We start from the raw sequence: 21,736 nt of genomic DNA, 5'->3' as shown, positions 1-21,736 counted from the left end.
CCAACTTCCAAAACACTATTTCCACTCCACGGCTTTTATTCCCCGTGTGCCCTCTTTATTTAGAATGTATTGTAAACACGGTCAATGCCAATATGGCTCGACACGACAAAAAGCAGTTATGAGTGAGGTTAAGTGTTAGGCGGTTATCTGTATGACGTGCATTTAGTTACGGAGTGACAGTACGCAGGCATTTGGGCCAGAGTGGTTTGCATTGGCGTGGGATATGATTGCTTCTGATGGCTGTGCATTTTTTCACTCAAAGGAGAAAAAAAAAGTAGTATATGGTTTGAAAGTCGTCATACACATGAATAAGATTGGATGTGTTTTCGAAACTTGTAAGCCGATCTTTCCTTCCTTATTCGTAGCGTCGATACTCGGGCCCCGGGAGCTTTCTTGGTTTGCTGAAAGGGCAGCCTCTAGATAAACACTGAGTTTCCCGCGAGGCATGATGATAGCAAATTACACGTCTTTGCGTCTTTTCAAACCGCTGTTGTTTTTGACATTTTTCTGGTATTAAGTGAATGCAGCCATGGTATATATATTTTATCGCAACTTTTCAACGCAATTCTAGGTTACCGAATGAGTACTTTTTCAATTTAAGAGTTATGGTTCCAATCTTGACACTTTTCATGCATATTTCTCCGAGTCCCCGGAGAGGAAGCAGTGGAAAAAGCTCTGCTAGGTTCAGACAGGCCCCATGACCTTGTTGCTTTATTATTCTTTTGACGCTTGTGTTGGAGGTGTTGAAATATTGAGCAGAACATGAGAGACGATGACCGCCGAGTTTACTTCTCCCCTTGTCCCGTCCACTTCGAGGATTTAAAGTGGCGCTCAGCTGTGGTTTGAATTGTTTAGACTGACACCTTGAACCATAACGCAAGTCAAAAACGGGAGGAAATAAGTGTATTTACCAGTGATAAATGCACACTTAACACGAGCGTTTCATGTCTAACCACTGTTTGCGGTAAAACTAATATAGAAATAATTGGTAGATGACTTGTAAGTTGAAGGTTTTTTGTTCCCACATACAGTTGAAATGTTTTTCTTTTATATATTATGCGCAATCACACTCAATTGTGTCATAATTTTATTTTTAAAAAGTTCGGTTCAATCAAATTTGGATCCAAATCATATCAAATTAAAACGAATAATTTGTTTTTATTAGGCCTGTCACAATAACACAATTTGATGCTAGATATATTGACTCTGAAAATATGATAAGAAACAATAATAGAACAAGATAACAACAGTAAACCCTTTTCAGTGTGAATCATATGAAACATAATGTGGCCAGTAATTTATAAATAATACAATGACACAGTAATGTAATTAGCTCTAGTATCTATAATACATCATGCCAGTTAATTATTGGACCATCTAACAACTGAAACGTCATCATAGATGCCACGTACTACATAAAAATAAGAAAAATGCCCACACTACTGCAAAGAAAAGGTACATGCGATATATATATGTATTGAGCCTGAAAAAATATTGTTCATCTAGCAAATATTGATTGATAAGTGATTACTTTGACAGGCCTAGTTGTATTTATTCAGTATTTTACCATGCAGGTCAGTTGAGAACCCCTCATTTACAATAGCAATAAAACTTTTTCTCTCTTTTTTAAATAATTTTTTTCCCACGCCGGGTCTAGTATTGCATGAAATGGGAGAGAGAATGACATTCAATTTGTCATCCTGGAGATCAAACTCTGAACGCTGAGGGAGATGTGTGTGCTGCAACCGGATCCCTAGGCCACAATAGCAAAACATACCATTTTACTGTAATGCTCATTTAAATTACTGTATTTTCTGTGTTTGGGACCTCCTTTGCAACTTGTAATATTCCCTTTGAGGGTTGTCAAAAGTATTGAAAATCAGATACTAATTGATACTAAAGCTAATATTGAAACTATATACTCGATATTGCAAAAAAATCTCATTAGCAGGACAAATTTTGAGCTTTTCAACAGTTTCACCCAACAGTTTCAATAAGATTTTGAGCTTTATCAGAGCAAATATAAGACCTCATTCTAAGATAAATAAAGTATTATTATTTTGTGTATGAAAATTACATTTGATTACAAAAAAATGTCGTATTGTAATTGGCATTGCTTAATCGGTATTGCATATTGAGTGAGTTTGAAATGTTGGTATCGTGACAACACTATTACCCATCAACTCACACTCTTTTTTTTTTTTTTTTTTTTTTTTTTTGGTAATTGCAGGAATGGCAGAACTCCATCCAAAAGAACGCAGGTCTCGCCTTCATCGAGCTGGTCAACGAGGGCAGGTATGTAACACTCAGAATCCCCTTCAAGCCATTATCTGACCTATTCCAGCTTTAGCATCACTAACCATGGACCACAACGCAGCCACTCAGCCCCCTAACCTCCCTCAGGCATCTCGATGGGACGGCAGCTCAGCCTGGTGGACAATGATCAATGATTGGAGAGTTAAGAGAAAATGGGGGAAATGAGGATGGTGGACCTTTGAGTTTAGGGCCTCATTCAATATGTTTCTATTCCATTGGGACTTGAGGGAACTACAGATATTGGACATGGTTTATGGTGTTTTGCGGTGTTAACACTTTGGAGTTCTGTTAGTCACTAGTAAAGATTAAAGGCCCATATCGCTCTATTTTCTGATCTGTGTTATAGTCTTATATCCTCAGCAAAAATATAGTTTGGTTTCATTCACATGTGTTGAACTCACAACTCCTGCATATTTCGGCTTCTTCTCTCAGACTGAAAACACTGTTGCACCTTGTGATGTCATGTGGTAATATAGGAATCGATCCACTGTGTTTTTAAACTTTACGCACCTTTACTGGAATCATTTGGGTGATTTCAGCCCGGAATTGCCAGTCTTTCCTGAACAAAATGTAAAAGGACCTGTTAACTTGAAAACTACCATTTCATGACATCACAAGGTGGAACTGAGCATTTTGCGCTTTGGAGATGTAGACAGAGTAATCATAAAGGATTGCGCAAATGTGTGAATGAAAGAAAACAAAACTCTGGGTATGTTTGGATGATGTAGAAACATTATGACATGACTTAAATCTCACAAGAGTTAATTTTGTGTAATATAGGACCATTAAAGTTGTCTCTATTTAAAATCTCTATCATCTTTTTTTTTTTTCTTTTTACATTGTTCTATGAAACTTGTACATTTCCCATTACACTTGCCAGTATTGATCTACAGCTTTTAAAACAGGCTCTGCTAATCCCCAGTAATGATAATGAGCTTGGTGATGGAAGTCTCTGGTTTCGTTGTGTAGGACAGGGTTTGTAATTCACTTTAAAGAGGCGACGCTTGTGCAAACATACCTCATGTCATGGCGCGTTACCATTAAAACTACACTGCTTTAAGCTCTTACTTACTTCACCTTTTCCACCTTAAGTTTATTTTAAGTTTAAATAAACTTTGGGTACATAATACATTTGTTTTCCTGTTAATAAGTATGCAAAAGGTCAAACATGTTATAGGCCAAATCTGTATTTTTTCAGTAAGTAAATATCTGACTACTTTGCAGAAACCATGTCTCATTTTGACACTGGTTTGATATAGGGGCACTGTAACCTATAGCTCCATAGTGTTCTCAAAGAGTCTCTTCCAAACATCCCACTGGTGTGTCGTTGGCCTGTAGAGAAGAGCCGCGGCGTGGTTATTGATAGCGGGGTCCGTCCAGGGCCAGAGAGGCTACAGAGGCCCCTGCACCTCCGCTCCCCTGCTGCCCTGCGCTGAAACAGCAGGCTTAGGTTACAGTGGTCCCTTGGCCCCTGAAGCCCCAGTCTACAGTCCCCCACCGCCGCCCCACCACCAGCCCACCCCAGCCCTCCTCTTTCTCCAGCCCCTGCTCTGTTATTGTTCCACTTTGCACAGTCCTGACCTTTACTGCTGTACCGAGGTTTGGATGACCCAACAAACATGCCGGTTTCATTAAGGCTGATAAGGCCTGAGGAGGTGGACTTAAACACGGCGGGACAATGATCCTACCTCTTGTCAGATGCATATCATTAACAAGTCTATTAGCACCTACATACCAGTAAAAGAAACCATCTCCTCTGGTGCGGCTTCACCAATTAGATTTTCTGCTCATTTTGCACGGCTCTTTTTTAGCATTTTATGGGTATTACATGGCTGTCCCGTATCCAGTTCCTCAGACTGTGCTAAGCAGATGTTTCAAATGCCCCAAAGTCCTACATGTATTAAATATTACTAATCAAACTAAATAAACACCACTTGTTTTGTTTTTCCAGGTTGTTGAGTCACACCATGAAGGATCACCTGGTCCGAGTAGCAAATGAAGCAGAGTTCATCCTGAGCCGACAGAGAGCTGAAGACATCCATAAACACGCAGAGTTTGAGGTAAGTTTTTAGTTGTTATACGTGGATATAGGGAGGACTTTTAATATATTGGATATTTAACTTAATTTTTACATGCACTATCAGTCAAAACAGTATGGACACAAGTTTTCATGTAGGTTTCTTCTTAATTTCCATGATTATTTACATAGTATATTCTCACTGAAAAATCGATGAATGTAGCAAATAAAATGTATATAATAAACTCAAAATAGCTCAAGACTTTTAGATGATTATGAATAACCTTCCTTTGCTTTGATCACTGCTTTGCACTTCACAAGACACAGCCGTGAAGTAAAAAACATTTCAGGAGACTTCATCAGGATCATGAATATTGAAAAAAAGCCATGGATTTGCAGCTCTGTCATTAAAGCAAAGGGTGGATACTTTGAGAATTTGATGTATTCTGTGCGTATATAAAATGTAGAAAGCAGTAAAAATACATTGTAAAAGATGGCATGTCCAAATTTTTAACTGGTAGTGTAGTTGTCAGAATTATTTATACCTTTGTTGCCCAAATATGGAGATGTTAAACTACTTCTTAATTGTTCACACAATGCAAATTATTGTACATAACACTATTGTATGAAAAGGGTGTACATTTCCGTGTGTGAATGAGTGCTGGGTGGTGTTTAAAGGCCCCGCGGCACAGATTGGCACCCTCGTTTGTGTCAGTCTACCCCAGGGCAGCTGTGACTACAATAGTACCTCACCATCACCGAGTCTGAAATGAATGAATAACGGTAAAAAATGTAAAGACTTTGAGTGTGTTTATACGACATTACATCTTTTTTAACTGGAAAAATATGTTTGGTAATGAAAATTATTTAGATAAGTTATAGGGCAGTCGCTTTTTGGATTACTTCTATGTTTGTACAATACATCAATACCCTAATTTTAACCCATACAAACAGTAATGGTAAAAAAAATACTGTAATTAAAAAGCATCTACTGTAAAGTGAGTCACTACTTGCCGAATCAAAGCAGCCCATTACACAGTCACCCCTCTGTGAAATCCCCGTGAGATTGAAGTCTGCTTTGATAGTGCTTTGATAGCAACGGTTCATAGCTTGATATTTTTGTGCGCTGTCAGTGGAGATGTAGTGAAAACAGCCAAGTGGTACAAGTCGGGGGGAACACTGGCTCAGGACTTGTCAATCACGGGTCCTAGCTGTCACTGCAGACCTGGAGGACAAATGTTTACTTTTCAAACATAACCCGGAGCTAATCATGAGCACACACTCTCTGACGCAGCACACAGAGAACTAGCCAAACAGAGCCGAGTGTTGATTTCTCCCGCTGCTTCTGAGGGCAACTGTAGGCTGTGTAGGTGTACCCAAGCACTGTTTACTCAACTCTGGTCCCAAAACTCACGTTGGTTAAAATTTCGGGGTTTTATTTCCTACTCAAAGGTCTTGACTGATGTTCTATTTCAGAGAAGCTGTACCAGTTTTTATGGTCTTAAAAATGTGAAAAACAGAAATAGTCATTTTCACAGCTGAAAGCAGAGTTTGCCATCACTGTAATGCTAACAACAAATAGCATGCTAACAGTGCACCACCATTACTTCTTGATTCATAGACAGAAAAAGCGTCTATTACCTGACAAAAGTCTGGTACAGGCCCTTTTTAAATAGTCCTGGTAATGCTTGATTTACTCCGTTTTTTCCCCCTAATTGACTAAGTTGTAATACCTCTGGCTGAGTCCAAGCTCTGAAAGTTTTTGGTTTCTGGAATTATTCATAAAACAGATTTTGTTTTTTGTTCTGGTGAGGCTGTGTTTTTCAGTGATTGCCATTCTCTTCCAGATGGTACAGCTGATACCCAATTTACTGCAGGAGGAAAATGAATGAAAGGCCATAACTTTTTAATGGTTCTATTTTTTCTGTAATTTAGGAAGTTGCTCTGCTACTGCAATCTTCCCAAATCAGATATTCCCCATTGTTTGTCCCAAAGTGTGTTTCACAATTGAATTCCCCACTTAAATGCAGTTGCTCCTCATGACCCCAGAGGAGAACTGAAGCCCTGATAAGTCGTGCTCTGATATTGCTGTATTGATTTTTGCCTCCATACAAGCCCTGTTTGAGACTGCTGCAGCCAACAGTTTCATTTTGCACTGCCACTATAAAAATAACAGGCCAATGAAACATCCCCCCAGAGGATGGGGGAGCACTCTCCAGCCTTTTTCAGCTCTGGGCCACTTTTAGAGGTGAATGGGGTAAAAATGGCAAGGATACAGCCAAATAAAAAGAAACCATTGTTTTCAGTATGTAAACAATTTATAAATGGTCTTTTCACCTTGAGCATTTGGAGGCATTTGATTTTAGAATCTCCTTGAACACAGGTTTTAAAATGAAGATTTGAGTTAGGATTTCATGACTTAAAATAACTTTAATATTAAGTAGGGTACCATTTAACTTTCTTTTTGGTATACAGTAGTGAAGGATTGGAATACTGATACTATAATTACTATTTTATGTTAGAAGCTTTACCATTTACTATAGCAAACAAAGATCATTACACATTTTCTTCATTGTAAAGTGCAATATTGAACTAAAATTGCAGGTGACTTCCTTTTCAAAACTACAGAACTGAGTGACCCTGCCTCTTCATAATCACATTTCATCATAACAAGCTGTCAGTTTTCATTCATTTGTTTTTACTGAAAAATGCATGAATTAATCAATCAAAATGCAACTCTGAGTTAATTAATGATGAGGAAACATGATTAAATTTCATCAAAGCCTGGCTTGTTTAAAGTTTTGCAGGTAAAAGGTGGCGGGGATAAGTGTTCAGTGGCTTGTAGCTCAAATACACCTTAGGCTATTCCTGCAGTATATTCTATTTGAGTTTAGTTTTTCTTTCAAGAATGATTGGTTTAGTCAAACAGAGGCTTCAAGTGCCAGCCCAAGACAGCAACAGAGATTATTGGATACATAAAAACAAATTTATGTTTGCTGCTTGTCAGAGTTCATATCCTTGAGTCGACAGTGATCGAGGAGCATTATGATTTAGATAGCTCTCCCCTCAGAGACACAACATATGCTTTCCTCTACTCTCTCTCCCCCTCTGTCTCTCCTCTCACTCGCTCGACTCATTGCGCGACAGAATTGAGTTATCTTTGGCCCAGAGAGTAAGTTATTACACCGGGCTTAGGGTGAAACAGAGATGAAGATAACTAGGAGGAAATCCAATTACCTTTTAGGGTTCTCTGTCTAATAGGATCCTTAATGTGGAGGAGATCTGCAGATCGGATGCTGTTGCCCGCCGCTGCAAATGATAGACTCTGATATCTGTCCGACGAGCAGTGAGAGGCAGGGAGGCCAAGAAACACAGAGGAGGAGAGAGAAATCGAAGTCAGGCTTTTTATGGGGTTGTTCATTAGGGATGAAATGTGGCATGCTCTGGGGCACAAGGGCAGATAAGAAGGTTCAGATAAGGCCGAGCAAGAACAACCCAAATCATTTTTATTCTTCTCTTCAGTTCTGGTCTGCGGGGCTGTACGAGATGAGAAAAAGATCGATATGTTCTGTATTGTGTGTGGGGAAGCTGGCCCGAAGTGATCAAATAGAAGGCAGACTCAAAAGAAGTCCCATTAGACAAAATGTATTATCCGCATAGTGGTACCCCGTGAACACAAAAAAATACATATTTACAAAAATTAACGGTGCTCAACAAAAACTAAGCAACAGAACTTACACAACTAAGGAAAAAGCCACGTGTGCCCTGGCTACACTGATGTCTCTCATCTGTCTAATTAGCCCTGCTAAAATACTCTCCTGCACCGGAAGCTCCTCCCCCGGTATACTCCATCTTTTCTCCAGGTGCTGTGGGTGTAACATTAGCATTTCCTTCAATATAAAACCATATCTCAGGGCCCAAGTCCCTTTACTAAAGTGTTTAACAAAATAAACTATAAACACTTATATCATTGAACCAAAAATACATAAGACATTAACACAAAGAAATAAACAAACTTAAACCAGTTTTCCCCTCCACATGGTCCGGCCCACGACCCCTCTCAAGCCTATAAAATGGCTGACATAGGGCATGTCCCCTCTTTGTTCGGACCATGTGGAGATGCAGGTAAGAGGATTGCTGTATTGAACTGAATTGACACATTTAACTAAATAAAATATGTTTAAACTAACTAGTGTGTGGTGATTTAACTGATTGAAAAACTAAACTAAACAAACCTGGGACAGTTCTATTTAGTTTAATATTGAAAAGTTATTGAAAATGAACAGACATGTGTATTAACCAAATTATAGTACTATTAAAAAAGGGTCAAAGGCCCACTTTGTCACATTGTGTAACAGTATTATTGTGATATTTTAATAGACTTCTTGGCACAACAAGTTCAGCTAATTTAAAGAAGAGCTACAGTGCTTTTTTCTGCGATATAGTAATAATCTATGACACCCGTGGATCATTATGTTATAATTTGCACATTTTAAATCACAATATTGATCTAAACTGATGCCCAATGAGAGCTGATGTCACCGTAAACGGCATCACAACAAAGAACTGTGCAGCTGTCATCACCTCACATGGAAAGCAATATATCATGCCAGCGAGCAGCGTTTTTTTTCCATCCGTACCAAAATGACAACGCTGACGAATTCTATGTGTGTCACTGTCTAAGAAAATTAAGAAAATTAGAGAACAAAGTCAGTAGAACGCAGTGGGTGTGTACCAGTGGCGGTGAAATCAGCAGTTGATTTGCAATATGGCGTCTTGAAAATAAGAGATTAAAAATTGCTCAAACATACACGGATCACTCTAAATAGAACTTGCGGTCAGTGGTCATTGGAAAACAACAATAACATGATTAAAAGCTCAAAAAAAGGATGATAGATTTTGCTTTAACAAAGACAAACCCAAGACCAACCCATGTAGAAGGAAAATCATGACTTTACTTTCCAAAAGCAGTACACTGTGAAATAGAGAAGTTTGCTTTGTTGCGATGTAGTTATTTTCTTGCAATATCGTTATTTTCACTCTGTATTGTGCTGTGTGCTGTCTGTATCTGCACATGAATCAGACTTTGCTTTATATGGAGTAATCAGATCTCGAAAAGCCAGACGGGAGCAGGTAATTAGTGCTCGGCGGCATTGTCTCTGCAGTGCTGAGGTTGTAAACAATCCAGTCCCTCGCTCCGTGTTAATGACATTAACATTGAACTGATACTTATTGTGTTCCATTATCATAGTGCTGTGTGCCGAGCGAGTGCTTCAGAGACCACAGCAAAGACAAGGTCAAAGTAGTGGAGGCTTTCTAGTAACATGGGAATTTATAGACCTGGATGTGTGGGTCCTGGAGTTACTTGAATTGCAGTCTGGCCTTTGGTGACCACAAGTCTGCTTTTTTGGATCAGTATCTGTTTGTTATTTAAATCCTCCTTTTTAATTTTACCAAAATATAATAAGCATAACACAACATTTAAAAAAATTAAGTAAAATTAAAAATAAAAGTAAAAAGCAAGTTCAGGATGAAATCTGCATGAATAGACAATATTTTCAGCCTTAATGTGTTACATACAGTTCAGTATGTGTGTATAATAACCTTAAACAGCCATATATTCTGCAAAATCTTTTTTTTTTTTACTTCTTTTTAGCTTTAGCTTTTATCTTTAAGTTAAAACATTGTTCCTTCATCAAAAACATGCCTGAAGAGGTTTTAGATATAATCCATGCATGTTTCAGTATTTTAGTGATGTCTCTCGGGCCCTATCTGAACCCTTTTTATGGTTAGCTGTAAGATTCTGTGCAATGCTCCGCCCACAAGCCTACGTCAGCCATGCTCCCACACGACAATTCTACATAAATATACAAAAACATGATATAAAACTGCACAGCAACTTGACCAACCTGATGCAATGTGCAGTAGTTTCATTAGTGGGATGCACACTGATTGTAATGTGATGGCGCTCAGAAGGGGGAGGGACTTAGGGAGCAAAGGGAGGGGTAACTCAGAGGGTCAAAAAGAAAGTGAAAGTTATAAAACATTAACACGTTTAATAAGTTGTTTTTTAAAATAAATGGCCGTAAAAGGTAATATGGTATGTGTTAGCATTCCTCATAGAAGTAAAATACTCCCTCTTTAAAAACACCAAAATGAACGCTGTAACATGGCCTGTCTTTGGTCAGACGATCCCACAATTTTAACACTGGTCCATACTTTAATGTATTGCTTACAGGTTATGTATTCAACTTGTCGGTGCAGTCCATATTAGTCTAAGGTAAAATATATCAGATGGAATGACTGAGGAGTCCTCTGGAGCCATGCCTGATTGTCTAACTAGCAGCATATTGTGGTCATATAAATTGAAAAATATATTGCAATGTTTTGGAAATCCAGTAATCAAATTAATGGTAAAGCTGCTGTTGAAACGGGCACAAAACTAGATCATGGCTTGTATATAAAATTCCTAGTATGTTGAAAACAGACTTACTTTGTGCCTTTGTGCACAGAATAAAAGCACCACTGCTGCAGGGGCTGGGGAACTGCAGTCTGCATCCTGGTGTCTTGTCAGAGTAATGAAGTCCCCTGGTAGTTTCTCTTCCACTCCCGCCATCATTAAGTGTGACCAGCTACCCCCGAAATATATATGACTATACAGTACACTTTGTTTCATACTGACACCTTTTCTCTGCTGTGTTTTAAAAGAGTTCCTTTGTGCATTTTGAGGGGCATCTATGGAGACAGTATGGAGATAGTTGGGTGTATTGAAGAAGTGTAGATCTAAATATCACATGTTTTTCTTTTATCTTGTATTTTTCCAACTAATTTCCAATACGAACACATTTGAGTATCTTCTGCACCACGTCCTTTTTCTTGTGGGAAATGGTGCCACCCGTAGACTGTATATATAAATGGACATAGCTAACCTGCTAGCCGCCACGTTCCAAATAGAAAGTGAGCATGGGCGCTCTTCCGGCTCCAATGACTCTGGCAACAATTCACTTTACATTGAAAAACTGTCACCCCTCTCTCTGTAACTGTTGCAGTGAGCCTCAACGTCTTAAAATGTTCATATTAACCTGCCCTACTTAGCCCAGTGGTGCAATCTGGAATATAACAAGCAAAACAATACCGTTTCCATGAACACTAATAAATACACTTCATAATTCCATGTGTTTCCAAAATTGTCAAAGCAGTCATCTTTCTTTCATCGCACATGACAATACTCTAACGTTCTGGTGTAAGGAAACACATTGAACTCCTTCTGGTTGTTTATTTTCTGAGCACAAGGGCAACTGTAGGCCGTAACCCACGACAAAACAAGAGCAAAACAACGGCAGTTTCAACTCACTAAAGCCAGTCTCCAAAACAGACCAGGAACTGACCAATAGAAGCTTCACGTCAGCTTGTCGCCATAGCAACAAAGTGTCACATACAAAAGCAGGTTAACATCAACAACAAACAGTTACAAGAACCACAAAAGGTGTCAATTACAATATCTTCAGTCTTTATTTGTTGGATTGCTGGCGGTAGATTCTCCCTACAAGAAAAGTTACATATGGCAGATTTAATAATACAGTTTTATCTCGACAGCTACCCAACCATCTGTCAAATTTTATTCACTCTTTTTCTTGGGTACGAAGTAATTGCATAAATATTATCCTTAGTTTTGCACCCCCAATGTCCTCCAGCTCTTTGCCACAATCTTATATCCACATTTTCAGGCCACATTCAGTTCCAAAAACCTATATTTTTCATCTGGTCGTGTCCTTTCTTCATTTGACTATTTTTCACCCCGCGACACTTTAACACGTATGATTTTTCACATGGCATGACCTTGCGGCTGGGCTGAAGTTATTGTGCAAAGATGGCAGCGTCTCAGACTGATGTGATGAGCGGAGGACGCGGGTTTTGTCTGGCCCAGAGGATTGTGGGTAGGGTAGATGAAGCGGCTGCCAGGCGGACCGGGTGACCAGTCCATTAAAGAAGGCCCACAGACGGCGAAAGGGGAGGAGCAGGGGAGATACTTTGATAAGTGTTGCGCCTGCGTTAACCTTGATGGCTGTGCGCACTGGGCCGATGCCAGCAGCACGGATCGGTTTCAACTGGATTAGATTATTTTTCTCCCTCCCCAGCTCCCAGAGAAGCAAAAATCAATACTCGGGAAGCCGGCATGACAGGGGCATCATTTCAGAATTGAAGTAGCTGTCAGGCATTGTCATTTGGTGACTTTTGTTCGCCATTGTACTTTTAAGCCCTCATTTTTCTCCCCCTCCTCTTCCTTTGACTCGTTTCTTCCCTGGCCCATTGTCTGAATTCCCCTGGTGACATTTTATGTTGCAATTTAAAAACTCGAGGGCAAGAGATCAAGTGCAAGAGAATCTCTGTGAAACCAATTGGTGGACTGGTTGAGCATCTACTTTTGTGTAGCGACCCCCTTTCTCCTTTCTCATTTCATCCTCTTGTCTCCCTAGACCTCCATTGTGTTCCAGGAGGAATGTATTTGTAGAACATTTGCATTCTGTGATACTAGACAAGGACAAGCCTGATGCCTTGCCTTGTCTGGACAGTTCCTTTGCCCGCTTTGTAAATGAAACCCTGAGGGAGCGCTTGTCGACGGATGTGAGAAATTGGAGATTCTTTGAGGGAGATAGGCTGGCCTTGGAGAGAGAGTAGCCCTGATGTGCCACCAATGTCAAGAGATTGCAAATCAAGGGCTTTAATAACATCTCTGCTGATTTTGTTTCTTCTCCTGTTCTCCGGCAGGACCTTGAGACCCCGATTTTGTCAGTCTGCATGTTGTTGAAGGCTTTCTGTGGCACTGGCCCTCTCACTGTCACTCTAATTGATAAACATAGGGCTGATATCTTGTAATGAGGTTCCATTCCCCGGCCCATTATACTGGTTAACCCTCTCAACTCACGGAGGAAGAGGAGGAGGGAGCGGAGCGTCTGACATCAACGAGAGAGCATTTAGATAAGGCTGACACCGGTACATGACTTTACTCTACTCATTGCCCTACTTAATTGGGCTGGTCTGGTAAAAGGCAAGCCACTAAGAACAGTTTGTATTTGCAGTATTTTAGCAGTTTTTCTGTGTATTTTGAAGTAAAGGTTCTTGCTGTGAACGTTTAGATTCATTCCAGTTGACATGTTTTTGGTATACTGAATGGATTTAATTTGAAAGACTAACACTAACATGCAAATAGATGTGGGAGATGTATCAAAAATTGATGATATTGCAATTGCAGTTCTAGAGATATTCAGCATTTGAATATCGAGTATATAGTCTATAAATACAAAATTAGAAATGATAGCAAAAAGAGAAGATTAAAAATAAATTGAGATTGAAAATGAGATCTAGTATACGTGATATTTCTGTGCTTTGTCAATTTTATGCTCCTTTCACAGTTTGTCAGCGTTGCCCACTCCTCCATGCAAATATATAATTATGTTTTTAAACCAAGATGACCAAAAGCACATACATACATTTAGTATTTGCGTGCCGTCAACCACTTCCAGAGTCAGTGGGAATTTCAGAATCCCTTATAGTTTTTCTCTCTCTGGTCTTCTCCAGGAGCCCCATTTCCCGGCCCAACTCTCCCACACATCTTTAGTTATTTATTTGAACTGTGGATGAATTGTTGGAGACACATTTCTGTGTAATTGACTCGATTAATGCCAGCCATTATCATTTTGTCTTCAGTGAGCTGTCTGTTCAGCAGAACCCAGCGCCTGCTCCGGTCGACCCTGTCAGCCCGGCAGTGTAATGGAAGGTGTGGCCCATGATTACAGTGTCGCAAGTCATAACGCTCTCTCTGTCTGCGCACTATAGTGTCCTGGGCCATGAAGGAGCCTAGTCTAACACGGCTTATACGGGGCAGCCCTTTAAATATGTAAATTGCAAACAGAAACATTCAGCTTCAGTTTAACGCTGTGTGAGTAGATGGATGACTTGGATTTTGTTCATAATATCAGACTTGAGAGTTTTGTGAGAAGAAGAATTTTTGTGAGAAGAATAATCCAGTTGAAAAATCCAGATTTTATTATCATTCAAGAAGTATATACTTAATACTGTTGGGAATCCCCTCCTCACTGTACTGACGGCATTGACCATAACATTTTAATACATCATACCTTAATTTTGTGCATCTCCAACTGACAACATGACCAAAGTAAACAAAATGTTTCTTTCATTCACATTGTCTAATAAATCACCATTCCTTTAATTTGTGACAAACTTCATGAAATAAAACTGTCTAATAAAGATAATTTGACACAAACGATGTAAACATGTAGGTTTACAGGATTCACCATTGTTTTGAAATGGCTTAATTATATAAATATCTGTCATTTTCCTTTGATTATAGATAATTACAGATAATCTTGACATCTTTACTTTTATTCTATTGTACACCCTTTTATAACTAATATAGTACAGGTATAGTAGTGACTCAAAACAGAAGCTGTCTTTAAAAATCCATTCTGGTACAAGATTTATTATTTGCATAAATTCCCACAAAATTGAAAAACCACATAAGCTAACATGTGCGTTTACATAATCAGAATGACCCCAGAACCTACTGTGACATTTCTTTTCCACTTACTAAGACGGCGGCCACCCTTTTAATAGCTCTCCTATGTTTCCTGCGTCTGAGCTTGTTATTGTAAGGACAGGACCGTCTTCTCTCCCGTGGCAGACTTTGGCTGTGGTTGTGAGTACAGCGCAGGTGCTGAAGTGTTTGTTTATGGTTATGACTCTGAACACGGCGCTGATGATTAGCCCTGCAGACCCAGACACAGCCGCATGGAAACAGATGCGCAGACGCTTTAGCAGTGAGGCTTGTTAGCTAAATGTACAGCAGGTTTGTACTATACTTACATTAGGATTGTCAAAAGTATCCAAAATCAGATACTATGCAATACTAAAACTAGTATTGAAAGGATATACTCATTTGAGGAGGTAATGATACGAAAAAAAAGTCAGGACAGCAGTGAACCTTTCCTCAATAGCTTTACAATGATCTGTATCAGAACAAGAATAAGACCACACAGACTAACCTACCTAGTTACACAGTTACAGTTTACAAAGTTACACAGTGCACCCTTAGACAGTTTAAAGTAATGCTTATATTTTCATTTGTTTTTTTTTTAAATAGATGTATAGCCAGTATGATTGGTGGAAATTAATACCCAGATTCTACATGGTCTTGAACTTTTTAAGAAGTTTTATGACCACATGATACAATTAGTTTTCTTCTCTGTTTAAACAACACATTATATTGCACACAATTATGGTCATATGGAGGTGATAAAACACTTCACAGCATTGAACTGGTCATCAGCGAGTACTGGTTTATTTTATTTTTTTATTTAAGTTTAAAACTTGAGTAGACTTGTAGCCATTAGCCAGTCAGACATATTAATAATTTAAGATTTTAATGTTATTTTAATGTATCTATTACACAGTATCCCAGTGTTCTCCTGGCTGTGATGCTGGTTAGAAGGTCAAGACCCTCTCTAATGCCTCACAAAGAGACATAGATTGATAATTAAAGCCCCCAGCCCGAAGAGAACCCTCTCTAATGTGATTTATACCTATAGATTTTCTGTCAGATATGAAATGTTGTCGTTCAAATTGAAGGGAGGTCCTATTATAAAGCACTTTACTGCTAACTTTGGAAAAGCGCTGAGCATTTATTTGGCCATACATTGTGGCTAATGACACTGTATAGCTGTCATATCTATAGGAGCACTGAAGGTTAATTCAATATGAAGCTCTATTTTTACAATGAGCTGTATATGTTATGGTAGAATGAGACAATGCAGGTGAAAAACATTTAATGTTTTTTTTTGTATTATTTATAGTGACAATATATTATTTTTGTGGATAAAAAAGGTTACGTATTTACGCTATTCAAATATTAAATGTATTTCTATATGTGGCTTTTATCAAGTATGAAAATATATGTGCCAAAACTGCCTTTTAAGTTACTCATATAAATGAATGGATGAAAGTAAATTTGGTAAGATAAGAAAACAACATTTGATGCTGATGAAACAGTCCGACTGCATATGCCAGGTTTTCATATTGTTTGATTTGATACTACGTTTGGCAAATATTCATCAAGTTCATTAGGTCTTCACATTATTATGATTTAGACATTCTCATTGTTATTTCAGAAATGAATATTGTTATGAATTATGAATTAGAGACATTTTGTAAAAAAAAACAACAAATTTTTCAAACAGATTTAAAACTCTTTTTGAAGAATGAAGGTGCTATTTATTTTTATTCATCCTGTTATTACTATTAAAATTTATATTATACGAGCTTTGGCCCTTGTTTACAGTATGGTTGCTAGGTTACAGTTATGTCACATCTGTAGCCCATGTCCAACCATGAAGTAAAATTATTACTAGCTATTAATTGTAAAGATTGGGAAACCTATTTGTTTTTAAATGTTGTACTTAATTATCTTCATTGCTTATGCTGTCTACCTGTCATATGCCCAAACTAACCAAAAACCTGAAAATTGAAGAAGTGATTTGTTGTTTCTCACCTTAAAGTAAAAGTAAAGTGATATGGTAATCCACGCGCTGTTTTAAATTATAGCCCTCAGAACGTGTTTTACTTGGGCCATCTCTGTGGAGTTCAAAGGCTCATTCTGATAACATATTTGGACAGAGAAAAATGTGCTCCCTGTGCATTGTGGGTATCGTGTGATTCGTGTGCCGCGGGGCATTAGTACATATGTGTCTACTGTTATTAATCAACGTGACACCAGGACAGGAATGACCCTTTTCATTTGGCTCGGCTCATGCTATAGTTTCTATACCTAACACTGCAGCTTGTGTCTGCGTTTCCTCTGGTATGTGTCTGCTCATATCTGGAAGCTCATTCATAAATACTTTTCAATATGTTACTATGCAGTTTATGTTGACACAGTCTGAATATGAAAACCACTGAATCTAGATTAGCACCTTTTCTCACTGTGGGTTACATACACATACTTTACATTGTTCATTCTTTTAATTTAGGGCAGTTACAGAATTGAAGTTAAAGAGAATAGTGCATTATTTATTCATTTACAGGTGTTTTTATTGCTAAGAAATACATGGACATTTTTTCTTACTTTAAATGGATTGCTTCTCCACAGATCTGACTTGTAATTTGGCTTGATGGTGGGATCTGCTTGTCTCCATGGAGACAGAGAAGTTGCATGCCATTGGGATCTCCATGGAGATAACTAGGCGGCTGACTTTCACCAGAAAAGTGACACAGTGCACTTTTAAGTCATTTAACTCAAATAAAAAATATAACAACAAGAAAATGTGAAATGGATTTCTGTGGATGTCTCGCAGGATACACTCTTTGCAAATATGTATTGTGGCCTCCTAGATGAGTTTCAGATTTAATTATCCTGTTGTTTTTCTAATCACATCTTCCTAGTCTTGTCCTGTAGCACGCAGAACATAAATATTTAGTGTTTTGACCACAGTATATTTGCCGATACCAATACCAGTCTAGTACTGCAGTGTAAAGAAGTACACTAAGGCTACTCAATTTTGTACAAGGCTACTCAGTTTTGTCTAATTCTTGTAAAAGAATTCCAAAGAAAATCAACATGATGTACTGATTTGAAAATGTACTTTTGAGGACTAAAGTATTAGAGAAACTTGTAAATTTTGAGGAGGAATTGTGCCAATTTAATTACGGTTACTTTTCTACTTCACATTTGACCACAGCGCAGCAGTGCTCACATCTGTGGCGCCTCAGTCAGGAAAATAATGTGGTATCGGATCAGTGATTTGTTCTGAGTACTCCCCAATATTGATATCTGAAAAATGTGCAGTATCGGCGCTTTTGCCGATATTGGTATCTGAACGACCCTAATAATATATAAAAATGTCACCATTTGCTATTTACCATTTATTTGCACATTGTAAACCCCAACTTTAACACTTTTCACTTCCTCTCCCCCCAGTCCCACTGCGCTCAGTACTCGGCCGAGAAGCGAGAGGAGGAGAAAATGTGCGACCACCTGATCCGTGCCGCCAAGTACCGTGACCATGTGACTTCGACGCAGCTCATCCAGAAGATCGTCAACATCCTCACCGACAAACACGGAGCCTGGGGCCACTCTGCAAAGAGGTAACGCTCAAACAGGCCGTGTGACGAATGAGCCTCTAATGTTGTGCCAACCATGGCACCCTTAATGACTCCCCTGTCATTTGTCAGTTCAAGGACATATAATTATTAAGCAGCAAAATGCCTCATTCTATCACACCGCAGCAGATTGTGGCGAGAACAGGGTTATTTTTCTTTAAGCTATGTGTAGCTTTAAGCCTATCCATTACGAACTTGGATAGATTTCACTGCCTCGTTTAAGAAGGTTGGTGGGATAATAGAATTCTGGCCCATGCAAAATCTCATGCAAAAGTCTTTTTATATTTATTGTTTGTCATTTTGATTTCTAACCCTTTTATGAGTTTATATTTGATTTTGAATGGCACATCAAAAAGCTATTGCAAAAAAATAAAATAAATAAAAAGGTACAAGTACAACCTACTATACACCCTACTATATTAGGTCTCAGCACTAACCAACTCTGAAAATCTGCAGGCAGTCCCCAATATTCACCCCCAATTCACACACACTTTCTGCTCTGTCTAATAAAACCAACAGAAAAAAAATAGAAATAAAGGAAAATATTTAGTTTAATTGGACTTTAGGATCTGATGTGGTGTACAGTAGTTGTAGCACATGCATACAACTTACACTTACAACTTACAATGTTTCAGTGTGTATATCTGTCATACATGAATTATCTAACAAACACAAACATTATTATACAGAAATCCTAAAAAAACACACTTAGTATAGTGTATAGTATAGTAAAAACTAGTACCAAAGCTATATTCATTTGAACAGATATCAATAATACAATTATTTTATTTTATTTTGTATGAAACAATTTTCCATGATTTTTTACATTGAAGATTCTCATTGAAAGAATCAGGACTATGAATGAACACATGGAATGTAGCAAACAAAACATACATTCAAAATCATTCAAAACTCATAGTAGAATGTTTATTCAAATCTCTTGAGTCATACTATTCAAATTATTTTTTTTTTTGTAGTTTTTGGGAAGTTAATATGCCATCTTTTTGCATGAGAAAGCTGCTTTTTGGCTCTTTTGAACAGTCAACCTTCCATTCTGTATTTGTTTGACCCAATAGGCAGCAGCAGCATCGAGCAGTGCCCAGTGCAGCTATTCCCTAATGATGCTATTTGTGCTGCTAGTGTGTAATGGTTCGACTGGCTCAAGCTTGTTAGCCTGCACCAACTCTCCCGGGGCTATTCCTCTATGGGCTAGCTTACTGTTATGTACCTCCACCATGTTATATAGCCAAACGCTGAAATATATTTGTCTTTTTTTATCAATCCCATCTCATTTCTTCCTCCCTTTTTCTCCTCGCCATTACGTTTCATGTGTACGCCCAGGTCTGTGCTCTTTGCTATGGAGATGTGCGTGCCAGAGCGGTCCCCCCCATTACCGGGCCTTTATGCTGCTGCACTATTGATGGTTTTCCTAATGGCTGCCGATGGGCGCAGGGAGCCATTGGCACTGGGCCTTGGAGTGGAGCGCTCTTTTAATAAATCACAATCAGTCTTGTGCCATTACATCAATATTTTTGGTCAATTACTGTGAAGGTCAGGTGGTGCAGCATCGCGCGGGAGCCCAGGGAATGCGGGCATGGGAGAAACATCTGGGGCAGTAAAATGGAAGAGGATGGTCGGTCGAATACAAATAAGCTAGTCTGAAGGCTGATACAAATATTAGACATTTGTATAGAGTGTAGGGTTGTCAAAAGTATCGAAAACAGATACTGACAGATAATGATGCTAAAACTAGTATTGACACTGTATACTCATTTGAGCAAGTGTTGATATTAAAAAAGTCACATTTACGGGACAGAAATGAGCCTTTCCTGAAAAGCTTTAGCATGATCTTGAGCTGTATCAGAACAAGTATAAGACGCATAGACTGGTATACACCCATGGACCACTATGGAGCCTACCTGGAAGACTGCGGGATTACACAGATATAAGGCAACGCTACAATTTAATCCTGAAAATGACATACTGCTGCGTTTTTAATTATCATCGTTGTATCGGAATCAGAGTATTGAGTCTGTTCCTTCGTATCGGAATCGAGTTTGAAATTTTAGTATCGTGACAACCCTAGCATAAAAATTGCACAAAATTATAACATAAAAACCTACATGTCTGGTATTTATTCCCAGTTTTGTGCATCGTATCAATTGAAAATCCAAATATGTAATTGTTCATGAAGCTACAGATGTGTGGTTTACAAGTTGTTCTATATGTTTAAGGTTTGTTTTAACTCGTCCTCTGATCCGAAAGTCGGCGATTCAAATCCCGCTCTCGACATAAAAAACAATGGCGGTGTCTGCGTACACTGGTGTATGAATGTGTTTGTGAATGAGTGAGTGGTTCCTTGATGTGAAGCGCTTCGAAGGTAGAAAAACGCTATATAAATGTTACCTTTTGTGTACCGTTTACCGTTGTGTTTGCAATCTGAAAGCGGGGAAGTTCACCGGTGGCGAGACTCATATTTTTGTGCAGTATTGAGGAAGTGTGTGTTCTGGATCCCAGGCAAGTTCAATCCGTATAAACCCATTTTCTACGGTAACATATTTTAAAGTATTTTCTCATTATTATAAAGGAACTGTGACATGCTATATGAAAACCTACCAAAAGTATACACGCAAAACTATGTGTTTCCCCATCTGTGAAAATCCATTCCTGTAACACAAAGACAATCCAACTCCACACCATTACGACCTTTTGTTGCCTGGGCACAAAAACATTCCCAAGCCATCCCAAGCCTGGCTGCTCACACGCCATAAAGCACTAGTATTCCCCCAAGTTTCCATTCAATAAGGAGTCTGAAAATGAAAATATTATTTTCTCAACACGCTGATGGGAATTGTTGTTTCCTTCACAGCAGGCATCTAATATCTTGTGACACTGCCTGACCCGCCTGAATGCAATTTGTGTCTTAATATCCAGCTTACCGCCGCACTGGCCCCTGGAGGAAAGAGGTGTTAGCTGATTTCGCCTGGCTACATCTACGCTTTTATTTCTCTCAACATACATTTTTAAAATCTGCAGTCTTCTTGTTCAGCTATCTGCTCCAGCTATACACCAGTGAGTACCCGTGCCATTATAATGACTTTATTGACTTATCGTTCCATATATTGTAATTATGTGATGTTTTGTTGTTCTTGTTAGTGTTTATGTTGTTAATGTATCCGCTTTTGTATGTGACACTCGGTTGCTATGCCGACAAGTTGATGTGAAGCTTCT

The 21,736-nt window shown here is 38.7% G+C and overlaps 1 protein-coding gene across 6 annotated transcripts in view; it reads left to right on the top strand.

Annotated features, from left to right (window-relative positions):
- The window catches only part of lrba (LPS responsive beige-like anchor protein), a 258,545-nt gene that overhangs the window by 90,757 nt on the left and 146,052 nt on the right, over window positions 1-21,736 (top strand). For all 6 annotated transcript variants that reach the window (XM_033972966.2, XM_055221266.1, XM_055221265.1 and 3 more), the window contains 3 exons: window positions 2,231-2,295; window positions 4,268-4,376; window positions 18,324-18,490. In XM_033972966.2, coding sequence (XP_033828857.1) covers window positions 2,231-2,295; window positions 4,268-4,376; window positions 18,324-18,490 — 341 coding nt within the window. The remainder of the gene's footprint in view (window positions 1-2,230; window positions 2,296-4,267; window positions 4,377-18,323; window positions 18,491-21,736) is intronic.

This window comes from Periophthalmus magnuspinnatus, chromosome 1, assembly GCF_009829125.3.
Source record: "Periophthalmus magnuspinnatus isolate fPerMag1 chromosome 1, fPerMag1.2.pri, whole genome shotgun sequence".
Classification (NCBI taxonomy): Eukaryota; Metazoa; Chordata; class Actinopteri; order Gobiiformes; family Gobiidae; genus Periophthalmus; species Periophthalmus magnuspinnatus.
Note: the sequence above shows the minus strand (reverse complement) of the source record. Positions and strands in the feature narration are given on the sequence as shown.